At 37.3% G+C, this 13,731-nt stretch overlaps 1 protein-coding gene across 1 annotated transcript; it reads right to left on the bottom strand.

The window, feature by feature from the left end:
• Positions 1–334: 334 nt before the first annotated feature.
• On the bottom strand, positions 335–5,963 carry LOC137944775 (probable transcription factor PosF21). Its single transcript, XM_068790525.1, has 4 exons — positions 4,545–5,963; positions 2,358–2,490; positions 2,074–2,158; positions 335–923 (listed from the first exon to the last, which is right to left on the bottom strand). Exons 1-4 carry the CDS (start codon positions 5,210–5,212, stop codon positions 589–591), a joined length of 1,221 nt encoding a protein of 406 aa, XP_068646626.1. The 5' UTR covers positions 5,213–5,963; the 3' UTR covers positions 335–588.
• Between the last annotated feature and the right edge of the window lie 7,768 nt (positions 5,964–13,731).

The raw sequence follows: 13,731 nt of genomic DNA on the forward strand, positions 1-13,731 counted from the left end.
GATGGATTCTAATAAATAAACAAAACTCCCCTAGCAAAAGAACGAATAAGAAGACAACGGCTACACCCATTTGAAACCCCTTTACGAGTAGAGAGCAGTCGAACTTGATCGACTGGAAATGACTGCAATCTTCAATTATCAAAGAGGTAATAAACCCAGAGCAAGGCAAATGGTTTCAACATGATTCTTACTGGTTCATACCAGCGAGCACGAGCAACCAAAAAGAGAAACCTGAAGATTCTTCCGAGAGAGGCCGAGGTCCCTCTTGAGAAAGAAGAGGGAAAAAACGGTAAAATAGTAACACAGCCATTATAACAATAAGAGAATAAAATAGTAAAATATAAAAAACTCCAAGATATTTCTATATATGATACTAAGACTACCAGATACTTGAAATGCAGAAGTTACTGTTTGGAGACTACTGCACAAGTAAAGTTCCTATCTGAGCCTACAAAGTAAATAACTGATAAGACGCAGACCATGAGATTGACCAGCTAGGTTCCGGCTTCATTCTTTGAAGTTGGGCAGCATCCGTTGCAGCATTCTCAACCAGTTCCTACTGATCCTCTTGTTCTCCGTCTCATTCCTTCATTCCTTCGAGGTAGAGCTGCTACCATCTGATACTGCACTTGGATTTGGGGATGCCAGAGGGCCGCCTTTAATTTTCACCTCAGAGTGCCTCTGGTCAACTGGCACATGCAGAAGATGAGGCATAGTTGGCTGCTGCCGAGATTGGAGTTGAAGCTGTTGCAGTTGGTGTGCTGCTAAGAGAGTGTGCACAGAATTGTTCTGTGGATAGAACTGTTGATTGATGCTACCGCTGAAAGAAGCACCATAATTCATCATTGCCGCACCATTAGACATCACTTGGCCAGTCATAACTTTCAGATGCTGCACTTCCTCCCTCAATGCATCATTTAAAGCTACAACCACGGACACAGTAAGTACATGAATCAAAAAGGATATTTTCAAAATTTTGATAGTTTTTTTCTGCAGTATTTATTAACAAGAAAACTCACATACCGTAAATAAGCATTCAAAACTAATATGAATTAATAAAACATACAAGAGACATGTGTCATGGGATAATGATATCGTGGATGTCAATCAAGTATAATCTCTTGAGAAGTGAAAGAATCGGTGACCAGCCACATTTGCAAACAGTAAGGCTGTACAAGTACATTGTTAAGGAGCAGAGCTCTAAGAAAGTCATATAAAACAATGACATTCAGCACAATGATCATTTCTTGAGAATGAAATAGCATCTTAGTCTGTGATACTACTACTAAAAAATAAGATTTGTTTTATTTAACTCAAAGATTTTAAAGAAGAAGAGAATTTTTCCGAGGAAAACAAAAGCTGACCAACCAGGAATTTAGCTTCCTTCTATAATCTAAAGTAGGTCATATATGTGTGATTTCTAAACTATTACATGCAAATGCCATTTGAAGGAGATCTGCATTGAAAGATTGAGAAACCTTTTCCCTTCTTTTCTTTTTTCATGTGAACTTTTTCATTGGTTACTGGTAAGCATGAATGCAAGACCCACTCTTAGAGGCATACTAACTGTGGACTTGAGAATAATTCACAGTAAAATCCTAGTCATCATGGTCAATCTGAGAAACAAATAAATTCATATTGAGCAATAATACAATCACCAACTTGCACATTTTGTAATTTCTGTGATTCAAAGCCACGAGAAAACATTCAACATTGTTGGGATACAATGTTGATCAACATTAAAAAATCAGCCTAGGGAAGATACGAACAAATATGAAATTCAAACAAGTAGGTGAATTTTTTATATCATATCTTTGCTTGTGCATTTTCTTGAAGACAGTGAATGAAAACCTTCCTACCAGTGTCACCTGCAATGAACACTGGTAAAGGTTCCGAGGTAAATCAGAACCACAGTAAACAAAACTACCAAGAACTATCAAAATGATAGGGAATACCAATAGTAAACATAGTATGTTTCATCCTGGGCACTGGACTGCTCATATAATTGCTTACAGGAAATTGTAATCACATAATTCAGATATGATGCATAAAATGATGAGGTGAAACCTTTACCATCCTGCAAGTGAACCTGTTGCTCCATGGTCTGCAAACGCAGTTTCAGCTCATTGTTTTCAGAAGTCAGTCCAGTTGTATCTCTCTGTTCATGTACACAACAGACAAAATTCATACAGGCCTTCAAAGAGAACAAACTAATAACACACATTCAAACAGAGCCAAAAAGATCGAAAAGAGGGTTGCAGGGAGAGGGAGAAAGAGAGAGAGATTGTTACGCATTGATTAACCATTTATGGCCAAAATGTAGTTTTACGAATTCAGTGCATAGGGCACACAAGTACCTGTAACATTGTCAACTGCGCAGACAAAGTGGTTGCCTCAGTCTGAAGTGTCTGTACTTTGCGCTCAAGCTCTGATATATAGCGCATTTTCCGCTCTTTGGATCGCGCTGCTGACTGTCTATTTGCCCAGATCCTGATACAGCATGGCAAATTAATCAAGATTATATTCAATAGTGGGAAAAAAACAAGGTGCATTGGCGGTTTAGCTCAATGGCCACATTGGTCAGCTTCTACAGAGTGTTCTTTGGTTCAAGTCATACCAGGGTAAAGGGTTCAACATTCAAAAAAAGAAGATGTTAAACACTTTGTTGTGGGGCCAGGCCCTTAACTAGGTTTGTAATTCTCTCTTTTATCAATATACACACTTTCATAAAAAAAAAAAAAATACATTGCAGGTAAACAGAGAGCACAGACAGACATTAACTCAAAAAAAGAGGTTGTTAATGCATGCTTTTCCTCCATAAATTGGAAAACAAAGGAGAAAAAAGGAAGCTCGATACACAAAAATGAAGGGTAATGGATATTGTAAAGAGATTTAATCATTCTTCTTATGAGCAACATGCTTCTGGAGATCCTTGTCTCACCAAAAGGAAAAAACAAAGGTTCACCAAAGGAGAAAGCAATACTTTGCAGGTAACAGAGAGCATGAACAGATAATAACTACACCGACAAATAATATATGAAAGAGAATAATTCTCTCAGAGGATTACCAAGGATTTCAACTGAGAACAACTATATTATTTTTTTTGAGAATGAACAGAGAACAAATAATTGCCGTACTGAAGCAAGTTTTAATCTGTAAAATGGGCATTCCACAAATACATAGTCAAAGTCACAAGCAAATGGAGTTTAAAGTGGTCCAAATGGGCAAGCTAGGACACATAACCTGAGCGATGTTAACTCCACAACAAGTCTTTCTTTACTGTCCAACAAACAAAGAACTTCTACATGGAGAAAGACTACACAGGTTCAATGTCAGAGTCAGTTATCTTTTAAGTCCATTAGGTACAGAGAACCAGATGTCAGAGGCAGTTATCTTGGCAGTCCATTAGGTAAGAAGAACCAGATGTCAGAGGCAGTTATCTTCGCAGTCCATTAGGTAAGGAATACTAGATGTCAGAGGCAGTTATCTTTGCAGTCCATTAGGTCAGGAGAACTAGATGTCAGAGGGAGTTATCTTTGCAGTCAATTAGGTACAGAACCATATGTCAGGGGCAGTAATCTTTGAAGAATATTGGGTATAGAGAACTATACCTCTTCTGTTGCTTAAACTACTATCATGTTTTGACAACGGTTTAAAATGTTAAGATATATTACAAATACAAAAGGATCATTCTAGATGGGTTTTTTGGGGGTGAGTGCGGGGAGTCATGACATGAAGTAATTTCAACCAAACAGCCAAGTAGGCCACCATAAGTCATTGACAAATGAGCAAAAAGAATTGTGAACCATGCAAACAGAGGGTTGGAGGTCCTCGCCGTCTTTAGCAAATCCATCAGCAAAACCAAGCAGACATTGGAAGCTCGTGGTAACAAAAATGGTTCATTACTCGGTTTATATAGTAGAAAGTCAAAGAGTGAGTAAAGATCATTAATAGAAGATGAGAATGGCACAGTTGAAGACCTTGAGATAGGAACGCAGAAAAACTAGGAAAGACAAACAGGAATAATAAATTTCAAGAAAACTTAAATGAGTATCACCAACAAGAGCAAATACCTGAAAGAATATTTTAGAATGGTTCAGGTACGATTCACTCAAGCCAGATGGGGCACAAGTAATAAAAAACAACAAGAAATAGAGTAAGACCAAGCTGACATTGATGGAAATAGTGGAACAAAGGGCAACCAAGAAATGGAAGAGGGTCTTGTAGCCAACAATAATGATGAAGATTTAGTGTCAACAACTACAATGCTACTAAAGAAGGAGAGTAGTCAACTTAGTCTAATATATCGACAAATGGACAATACTGTATAATAAGAAGAATTTTATGTATGCTTCCTGAAACTACAAAAGATCTCTACTCCCACTAGAAGGCGTAGATATAACTGGAGCAAAAGCAACAAGAACATGTTCAAATACCATTCCAATTTTCTTCAATCCTATCAATGGGTCATTCTATTATACAACCATTTAAGCCCCAGACTGCGACTTTTATGGAAACCCGAGAGGCACCCAGGGAAAACATACCTCTTTGCTCGTTTTGGGTCAAGTAAGGCTAGATCAGCAAGCTTTGCCGCAGACATAGACTTCTTTGTATCAGCCATAGAAGCCCCTTCTGCAGCTGAAACAAGTAATTCCGGCTTGATTGAAGTGCACCCATCCATAGATTGGCTGTGCTGGTGCCTGACCCTCGGCTTCTCACTAGGACCTACGCTCACATTCTCACTTGGAGCGGCGAACGCACTAGCTGTTCCAGACGATCCACCTATTTGCAGCCCGGATGTCGCACAAGAAGAAGAGAACTTATCCATATCAATGTACATGGAGATGAGATCTTCCTCAGTCTCATCTGACAGAGAAGGTCCATCTCCAGAACCAACTACACCAAGATCGCTGTCAAAACTAATGTCATCTGGGAGTCCAAGAATCTCAGAGTGAGCCCGCCTGTGTCCACGGTTTCTGGGGGGGAAATCAGGCATGCCACTAATGTCATGACTGAAACGGCTGGTTTCAGGAGAAATAGCTGACCCAAAATGGCTAGACTCCGGCGCTGTAACTGAAGCTGAAGAGGGGGACGCATCGGACTTCAAAGTAAACGAATTAGTTGTCGAAGGAAAACCAGAATAGCGGCCCGAGGGAGGCGGTAAGCCTCCGCCGCCCCCTCCTCCATGGGCTGGTGATTTTTCCCTGTCCATTCGGAACCCTAATGCTCCAGAGCAGATAAGGGAAAGGATAGTCTTACCAAAAGCCCTAGGCAGAACCGCAAGCAAAGTGAAGATTTAAACCCAAAACGAGGAATGTAAGACAGCTCTCTTTACATCGGAGCTGCTAATTCCACGTCGAAAGCCGAAATGGGCAAATAGCAGACGGAACAGAGGACGAACTGGAGAACTTTGACCACCAAACAAAAAAATATTCAAACACTCCAAATCATTTCCACTAGCAATATCAGCAGATCTCGGCTTTAACCATCAGGAAAACGCCGCATCAACAGAATAGCTAACAAACCATCCCCGCCTGTAATAGATTTCTCAGAAAAAAAAAAACGCGAAGCAGATACAACCCCAATGAATCACAATGACATCAACGCCAAGCAGCTTAGCGAAAGCACCATTTACCCAAGCAATCACAGACCTCAAACACGAACGAACAAAACGAAAAAAGAGAAGAACAGCGATCCAAGCTCCAACTAAGCTGAAAAACAAATAAAATAGAACAAACAACTCTCGAACCGGAGAGAAGGGTTACGACGTATAAAACGAAATCTAGCTAAGAAATCCTCAAAGGGAACAAAATCGAAACACGGAGACGCAGAGAAAAGATGGATATATATATATAAGCCAAGGCTTCTGTGAGAAGACACGGAGTGTCGCCCTTCAAGTGTGAATGTACTTGCTCATTTTGGCCATTAAAGAAAGAGAATTAAGATTTGGAAGACAGAACCAACATTAAATCGAGCTTCGCATTAACGGAAATTTCTCCACGGCATGAGCTGCCCCGCCCTGTACGAAATCTCCCCGTCACAATTTTCCGTATACAGCAATGGTGCCCCTAGCTAACATACGCGGGTAGGTCGGTGCGCCGCTCAATGCCGCGGTCGCGCTCGACGAATCACGCTTCTTGGACCGGTCCAATAAGGCAGAAAACCGGTAGATGGGGCCCACTTACCTGTCAGATTTGGTGGTGCGACAGACCGCGTATGAAATTAAGGAAGGAGAAAACGGCGGGAGAAGAGCCATATATTAATATAATAAACTAAATAAAGAGCAATAATAATATTTTTTTAATTAGTATAATTATAATTTTTAATAAACATGAATAACAATGATATAAAGCTGTTCCTTGCTATGATATTCCTTTGAATTATAAAATATTTCTCCTTTTCAAATTTATAACGGTCTTGTTTAAATATTCAACAATTATGTCTATTTTAATAATAAAAATTTAAAAACTTTACCAAAATACATTCACTTTTTGGTCATTTACCTTTGAATTATGTATGTATGTATGTATGTATGTACGTATATATATACATATATATATATATATATATATATTATTTACAGTCAAAATAAGATGGATAATACATTCACCTACACATGCATGTGCATATTCATCTCCAAATTATATCAACGATAACAAACTAAAATAGCAAAATATTAGTATTATGTCAACTAAAAAATTGATGGGATGCATATTAGTATGCAATAGAAAGGGAAAAGAAACTACGACGATTTAATCTATAGTAGTTGGAAATATTTAACATTATCTTAACTAAATAATTGATGCAATGCTTATTAATATGCAATGGAAAGGAAAAGGAAACTAAGACGATTTACCCTATTCTGCCATTGAAGCTTGTTTTGTTGCTCATTTCATAGTTATCCTTCTGAATAAAAAAATGCAGTACTTCTCCAATGATCTCAATGTGATTTGTGATGAAACCTGGCAAAAAAAAACCTTGATATTTACCTACAATATATAACATGAATTCGTGAAAAAAAAGAGTGAAAAACAAACCTGAGAATTCGTCTATAATCTCAAAGGCACCAAGCCAATCCTTTTATAGGTGAGTCTATGCATGTTACTCAGAGAAACTGTTTGCATATTTAAAACGGTTACGGGATTTGCTGGTTACCTGCTAAGAGATGAGGTCATCTTTAGTGTCAAAACCGTTTTTCTTACTCCACCTTGAAGTGTTACAAAACTTTTTCCTTTTTGACTAACACGTGACAACACATACAATAAATTTATAACAAAGGTTGGTATTGGATAATAATATAAGAATATGCATGAAAAATAATATTTTGATTATGTAAGTCAATGATAAATGATGTATACTTTTATAAGTCTGATGCAAGTTTACTTGTTTATTGGTTCATTAATTCAAAGGAAAAGTTCAAAATGGTTCAACTGACTTTAAATATTAAAACATTTGAGATACTGAATCATTAATCACTTATGTATTCATTTTTAGTAAATTAAAAAGTTTTTAGTCGCAAAGAAATTGTTGACCATCTTGTTTAGGTTTAAATCAAGTTGAAGTTCCAACTGTCAAATGCCTAGCCAATACAACCCAAAAAACCTGTCTGTTAAGTGCGGAAAGCCAAATACCTAACCTATCAGTGGACCAGGGTGGACGGAACCTAACCCAGGTGGACCGGAACCACCTAGCTCTGACACCCATCGTTCCCGTTCCCTACCGCTTCCGTCGGGATTCGAACGCGGAACGTGGTGCCCATCTCTGATACCATGTTAAACGCATAGCCAATACAACCCAAAAGATTGGTTTTTTAAGTGTGGAAAGCCAAATACCTAATCCATCAGTGGTGGACGGAACCACTTGGTAGATGAAACCACCCAGCTTTGACACCCATCGTTCCCGTTCCCTACTGCTTCACCCGGGACTCGAACGCGAAACGTGATGCCCAACTCTGATACAATGTCAAACGCTTAGCCAATACAACCCAAAAGACTGGTCTGTGAAGTGCGAAAAGCCAAGTACCTAACCCATCAGTGGACTAGGGGTGGATGGAACCTAACCCAGGTGGACCAGAACCACCTAGCTTTGACACCAATCCGTTTCTAGGCAGATCCTATTCCATCAAATTTTGATGATAACAAATATTTAGAACTATCTTATGTTTCAAGTAAAGTTTGAACAATTTTCAAAATCAAGTTTGTGGCCCAAAGACTAGAAAAAAGAAAGTTGTTTGAACAAATTAAATTGTTAGAACAAGTTATGAACGAAAGCCCACTGGCATCTGAATACCCAAGCAAGTAGAAGAAAGATAGGCATTCAAATGCCACACTCCATTCAATTTTATGACCAAGAACACTATGAGAAGAACTTTCAAGCCCCAATTTGGCCAAGTTAGGTCACCAAACTTTTCAAGTTACCTACCATTGTCTATAGTAGCTAAAACCCAATAATTTTAAGTATTTTCTTTAATTTTTCAAGGTATTGGTAAATTTACACGAGTATAAATGTCCCTTTCAAAATTTCATGGTTCTAGAAAAGCATGCTGCAGTGACCATGACCCATACCAAAAAATTCCTATATATTGAAATCTTCTTTGGAGGTTGATTTGGAGATTTGAAACTCAGTCCGTCATGTTTTTCAAAGACTTTATTCTTTGAAATATTTGATTGTCTTACCTTATATGCATGTTAGAATTGATATGTTTGATTGTGTTGAAGGTCATATACAAACTTAGGTGACATTATTGTAAATATCTTATGTTCGTTGTCTTTTCTTCATTCTCTCTAGGGTAAGGGTATATTTATAATTTATATACTCTTGACATCTTTAAATAAAGGTTAAGGGTGTGTGTGTGTGTTGCAGTATAGTGTATTTTTTTCTCAGCACCAGAGCATTCTTCTAAAGTTGACAGCGTCTGAGAAATCTTGATCAATGAAGATCGGTATTAGGAATGGGTTCTCTTCCATTCCGCTTACATCGGTATTAACTGGTGTTGCCACCGCCATCGTGTCTCTAGATACCCACGTTCTGGTTTGCCTAGCAACTCTCCCTCCGTTCATGTCGAACTTTGGGAGCTATCGGAGAAAAACCAATTCAGATGAAGTTCCGCCTGAACTCAAGATGCTCCTCTCTCTGATCGACCTGGGATTCTGCTACTGGAAGATTTGAGAGATTATTACGTAGCATGATAATCAGTCGATTGACTGGTACTCTACTGAACTTCGCTGATTGAATTCTTGCTCTCTGGACGATCTGGCATTCTATTGGATTATGTCTGACGGTAGTTGTATAGAAAATTGCTTGATTTTTGGTGTTGCGTGGCTTGGATATGTACATTGCCAGAAATCAAATTCCACGTGATTTATTCATGGAAGATCCTATTGAATCAGATACAACAACACATTTATTTTTTTGGACAGTTATCTTGAGCTTCCGCTGGTTGATTGCCTTTTGAGATATTGGAAACTTTCTTTACCTTCACTGGCTCATCTTCAATCACAACATCAGTCAGATTTTCAGGAATCAACAACCAGCATCCATCTTAATTCTGGATGTCTCTCTTCATTGGCACCGCTGTCATCTAGCACGTTATACGCTAACGAAAGTTTATCTTGGAAAATCATCTGAGATTGAGTTGGAGCATTGCCACATCCAGCGCGTGGCAGACTTCAACCTCGGTTTCATTCGAAGCCGAAAACTAGTTCGGAAGGTTCTATAACTGCTGGGTTAATCTGCCAGGAAGGGGTGGAGCCGAGCCCGAACATGCCTATATTCGAGCCGAACCTCGTCTCGAGCCCAAAATTTTTAATTGAGTTCGAGCCGAGCTTGAACTTCAACATACATTTAATTTTTTTTTTAAAATATATAAAATAAAAAATATATAAAATTATGCATATATTTTACATAAAATTGGGTATAACCTATATATATAATACATGTATAAGATTGAGCATGACCTCTACATAAAATTGAGCATAATCTATGTATATAATACTTTTATAAAATTCGGTATGACCTCTGCTTAAAATTAGGCATAATCTATATACATAATACCTGAATAAACACTCCATAAACACTCCATAAAATTGTCTATACATTTCATGAAATTGTTTATACACTCCATAAAATAGTCTAAACACTCTATACATTGCATTACATTATGAATAAACTCCATACAATAATCAAACACAACAAAATTAAATAAATATGACTATCAGTTTACAATCACCCAAATAAAACTATAAATCCTTTAAATAAAATCCTATTACTATTAGAGACTTACTAGAAAATTACAAGAAATATTTTAAATTTTTCTTAGGCAAGTTAAATGGACCTCTTATTGCCTTTTCTAAGGAAATAAATAAAAATTAATAATTAATCTAACATATTATTATACTTATCGATAAATTTTTAATCAAATAAAATGTCAAACACAAAATTGCTATGAAAATTGCCTCATGCTAAAAGTATTATATCATCAACTGTCAAATACTTATTCAAAATTTTTCTATACGGTTTTCTAACCCATCTTGGCAAGAAAATCTTACTTATAAAATTATATGATTTTTTAACAAGAAATTATAATTAGAAAAATATTTTCAAAAAAACATGAGGCACTAATGGTCCCAATATTTTTACTAAAATATCTTTTCAACATTTACTGAAAAAAACACTAATAGTCTATAGAAAAACATTTCTACTAAAATATATTTTCAATTTCTTCATAAGTCATGAGGAAGGGACAAAGACTTTTTTTTCCTTGTTTATGATCTCGCATGTAGGGGAGGTTTTGAATAAATTATATATAAAATTATGCATACATAAAAAAAAATGATAGGGAAAGTTCAGGATTGAATTTCAATAATAGATTAAAATGCACCAATATCAATTTTTTTTACTCACAATTGTTGTCTAGCTTGTTTTGTAATTTTTGAATCTGGCCATAAATTTACTATGGCCTCCTTAGTACCCCTATATGAAAATTATATTCTAGGAAAAACTAGTAATATTTTTTCAATGATACATATTTCCAAAAAAAATTTTAAATAAATTCCTATTACTTTTAGTGATTTATTAGAAAATTAAAAAAAATATTTTAAAATTTTCTTAGGAAAGTTAAATGGACCTTTTATTGCATCTTCTAGGGAAATAAATAAAAATTAATAATCAATCTAATATATTATTATACTTATCGATAAATTTTTAATCAAATAAAATGTCAAACACAAAATTGCAATGAAAATTGTTTCATGCTAAAAGTATTATAGCATAAATATTTATTCAAAATTTTTTTATACAGTTTTCTACCCCATCTTGGTAGGAAAATCATAGTTAGAAAATTATATGATTTTTAATAAGAATTTTCAATTAGAAAAATATTTTTAAAAAAATGAGACACTAATAGATCATAGAAACTTATTTCTATAAAATGTATTTTTAATTTTTTCAAAAGCTATGAGGAAGGAGAGTTTAAGGCAATTTTTTTTTTTACTTTATGATCTCGCACGTGCGAAATCATTTTCGCACGGGGGATGGGGGAGATTATTTCTTTCCTAATTTTTCCCCTGGTTCTAGTTTTCCGTCGAGACGACGAGGAGGGAAGGGGGTTACGATGCTAGGGAGGACCTGTCGTCGGGGATGACAGTTGCGACGGAGGCGGTGGCGACGAAAGCGGCGGTAACGGAAATGGCGGAGACGGAAACAGAGGCAATGGCGAGGAGAGGAAGAAATCGAATGGATGGCCACAGAGGCAGTCGACGAAAAAATTCCCCCCCCCCCCCCCTCGCTCTCGCTCACGCTCCCGACTCGATACCGATCCTGACTCACCGCGAGCCGGCTCACGAGCCAACGAACCGAACGTGGCTTCGGTCGATCTTGGCTCGTTAAGGTAAATGAGACGATTTCAGAGCTTGCGCTCGATAGATAACGAATTGAACAAAGCCGAACTCGAGTCGGCTCGGTTCGAAGCCACCACTACTGCCAGGTCTATTCCGATATTATTTCTATCAGGATATCTCTATTGTGAAAGTGTTAGAGTGAAGAACTCAAGGTCCTCTATCGTGCATTAGAGTGAAGAACCAGTGACCAGATTCGTGAGATATACTGATACTATTCTACTTGAGTTAACTCGGGTTGACTCTGACTGGGTCAACACGGAGTCATGAGTCAGCCTGACTTGACCATCTTGACTCGGGCCATCTCAACCTGATCTCTTGATTCGGTGTTACTCAGATTAAATTAGGCTATTGCCTCAGCAATATTGGTATATTGACTCGGCTCGACTCGGTCACTTGATTCGGCCACACTTGGTACCTTGGTTGGCTGTACTCAGTATCTTAACCCAGCTTGACATGCCCATTGTGTCTCATTACCCTTATTGTTGGATTATTATTGGTGTCAGCTCGCACCACGATGAAGACTGTCTCTTTCGAAGAATTTGCACTAATTTTAAAGATAAAGCGTCTGATGGATTATACAAACAACCAGACCACCTCCAATAAGATTTATCCTAATGTTGCTAGCTCTATAACTGGTATGGTCTCAACTACCTTTTCATCCTAGATCATTAACTCTGGGGACTCTTCAGTGGCACAATAAGTTAGGACATCCTTCCCTTCGGTCATTCAAATAGATTATTCCTACATTACAGTTTATTTCAAGCCTCAACTACAAAAATTGTCAAGTGAGTAAACACCATCAAGTACTTATTCTCCTCCGAGTGAAACCAAAAGTCTTACCTCATTTTCTTCAGTTCATACTAATATATGACGCCCTATGAATATCTCCAAGGTTTCCCGGTCTAAATATTTTGTTACCTTTGTGGATGACTTCTCCCAATAAACAAGGTTGTTCCTCTTAAAAGAGAGATCAAAAGTCTTATCTCTTTTTAATTTCTTTGGTGCCATGATGTCTACTTAGTCAAGTGCTACTTTAAAGATTCTTCATTCCGACAATGCCAAGGAATATCTGTTTACAAAGTTTCAATCTTTTTGCCAGAAAAAACGCATAATTCACCAACCCTCTTGTGTCTACACACCACAACAAAATAGTATTGCTGAAAGAAAAAATAGACGCCTTCTTGAGGTTGCTTATTTGTTAAGTTGTGGAACCTAATTAATACCTTACGTTGAGTCGGTATGCGGATCGTCAGTTGCGGTTGAGACAATTTAAAGAAAACACTTGAGTTTATGCGATTTCTTTTATAAACTACCTCATCATCATAGTGAATTACTATAACGGTGGAAGACATGACGTAGTCTCACCTCTAGGTGAACCTGTATAAATCTTGTGTTTTCATGCCTGCTTTTTCTTCTTATGCAATTATTACTACTCTTGTTAGCATTGAATTAGGGTATCTAATTCCTAACAAGTGGTGTTAGATCCAGGCTCATGATTGAGAGCAATGGCTAGTGGAGAAAGACGAGCACTTGGAATCAACGAGTTTGAGGGTATGGATTTTACGTTCTGGAGGATGCTAATGAAATATTATCTGTACAGTAAAAAGTTGCACTCACCACTTCTGGATATGAAACCAGAAGGCATGAAAGATAATGAGTAGAATCTCCTTGATAGATAAGTGAGGGGAATGATCCGGTTGGCACTATTGAAGAATGTCGCTCATAACGTGACATCAGAGAAAACCACAATGAGAATGACGAAGATTCTGTCTGATATGCATGAGAAGCTTTCTACAAATAATAAGGTACATCTCATGAAAAAACTGTTCAATTT

Source organism: Aristolochia californica, unplaced genomic scaffold, assembly GCF_029961685.1.
Source record: "Aristolochia californica isolate CCGP_79_NKW_82.1479 unplaced genomic scaffold, dmAriCali1.0.hap1 SCAF_1, whole genome shotgun sequence".
In the NCBI taxonomy this organism is placed as follows: Eukaryota; Viridiplantae; Streptophyta; class Magnoliopsida; order Piperales; family Aristolochiaceae; genus Aristolochia; species Aristolochia californica.

Coding starts and splice junctions, on each gene's coding strand:
- LOC137944775 (XM_068790525.1), bottom strand. CDS start 5,212: ATGGACAGGGAAAAATCACCAGCCCATGGAGGAGGGGGCGGCGGAGGC. Junction 2,491..4,544: donor GACCCAAAACGAGCAAAGAG/GTATGTTTTCCC, acceptor ATGCTGTATCAG/GATCTGGGCAAATAGACAGT. Junction 2,159..2,357: donor CGCAGTTGACAATGTTACAG/GTACTTGTGTGC, acceptor GTACATGAACAG/AGAGATACAACTGGACTGAC.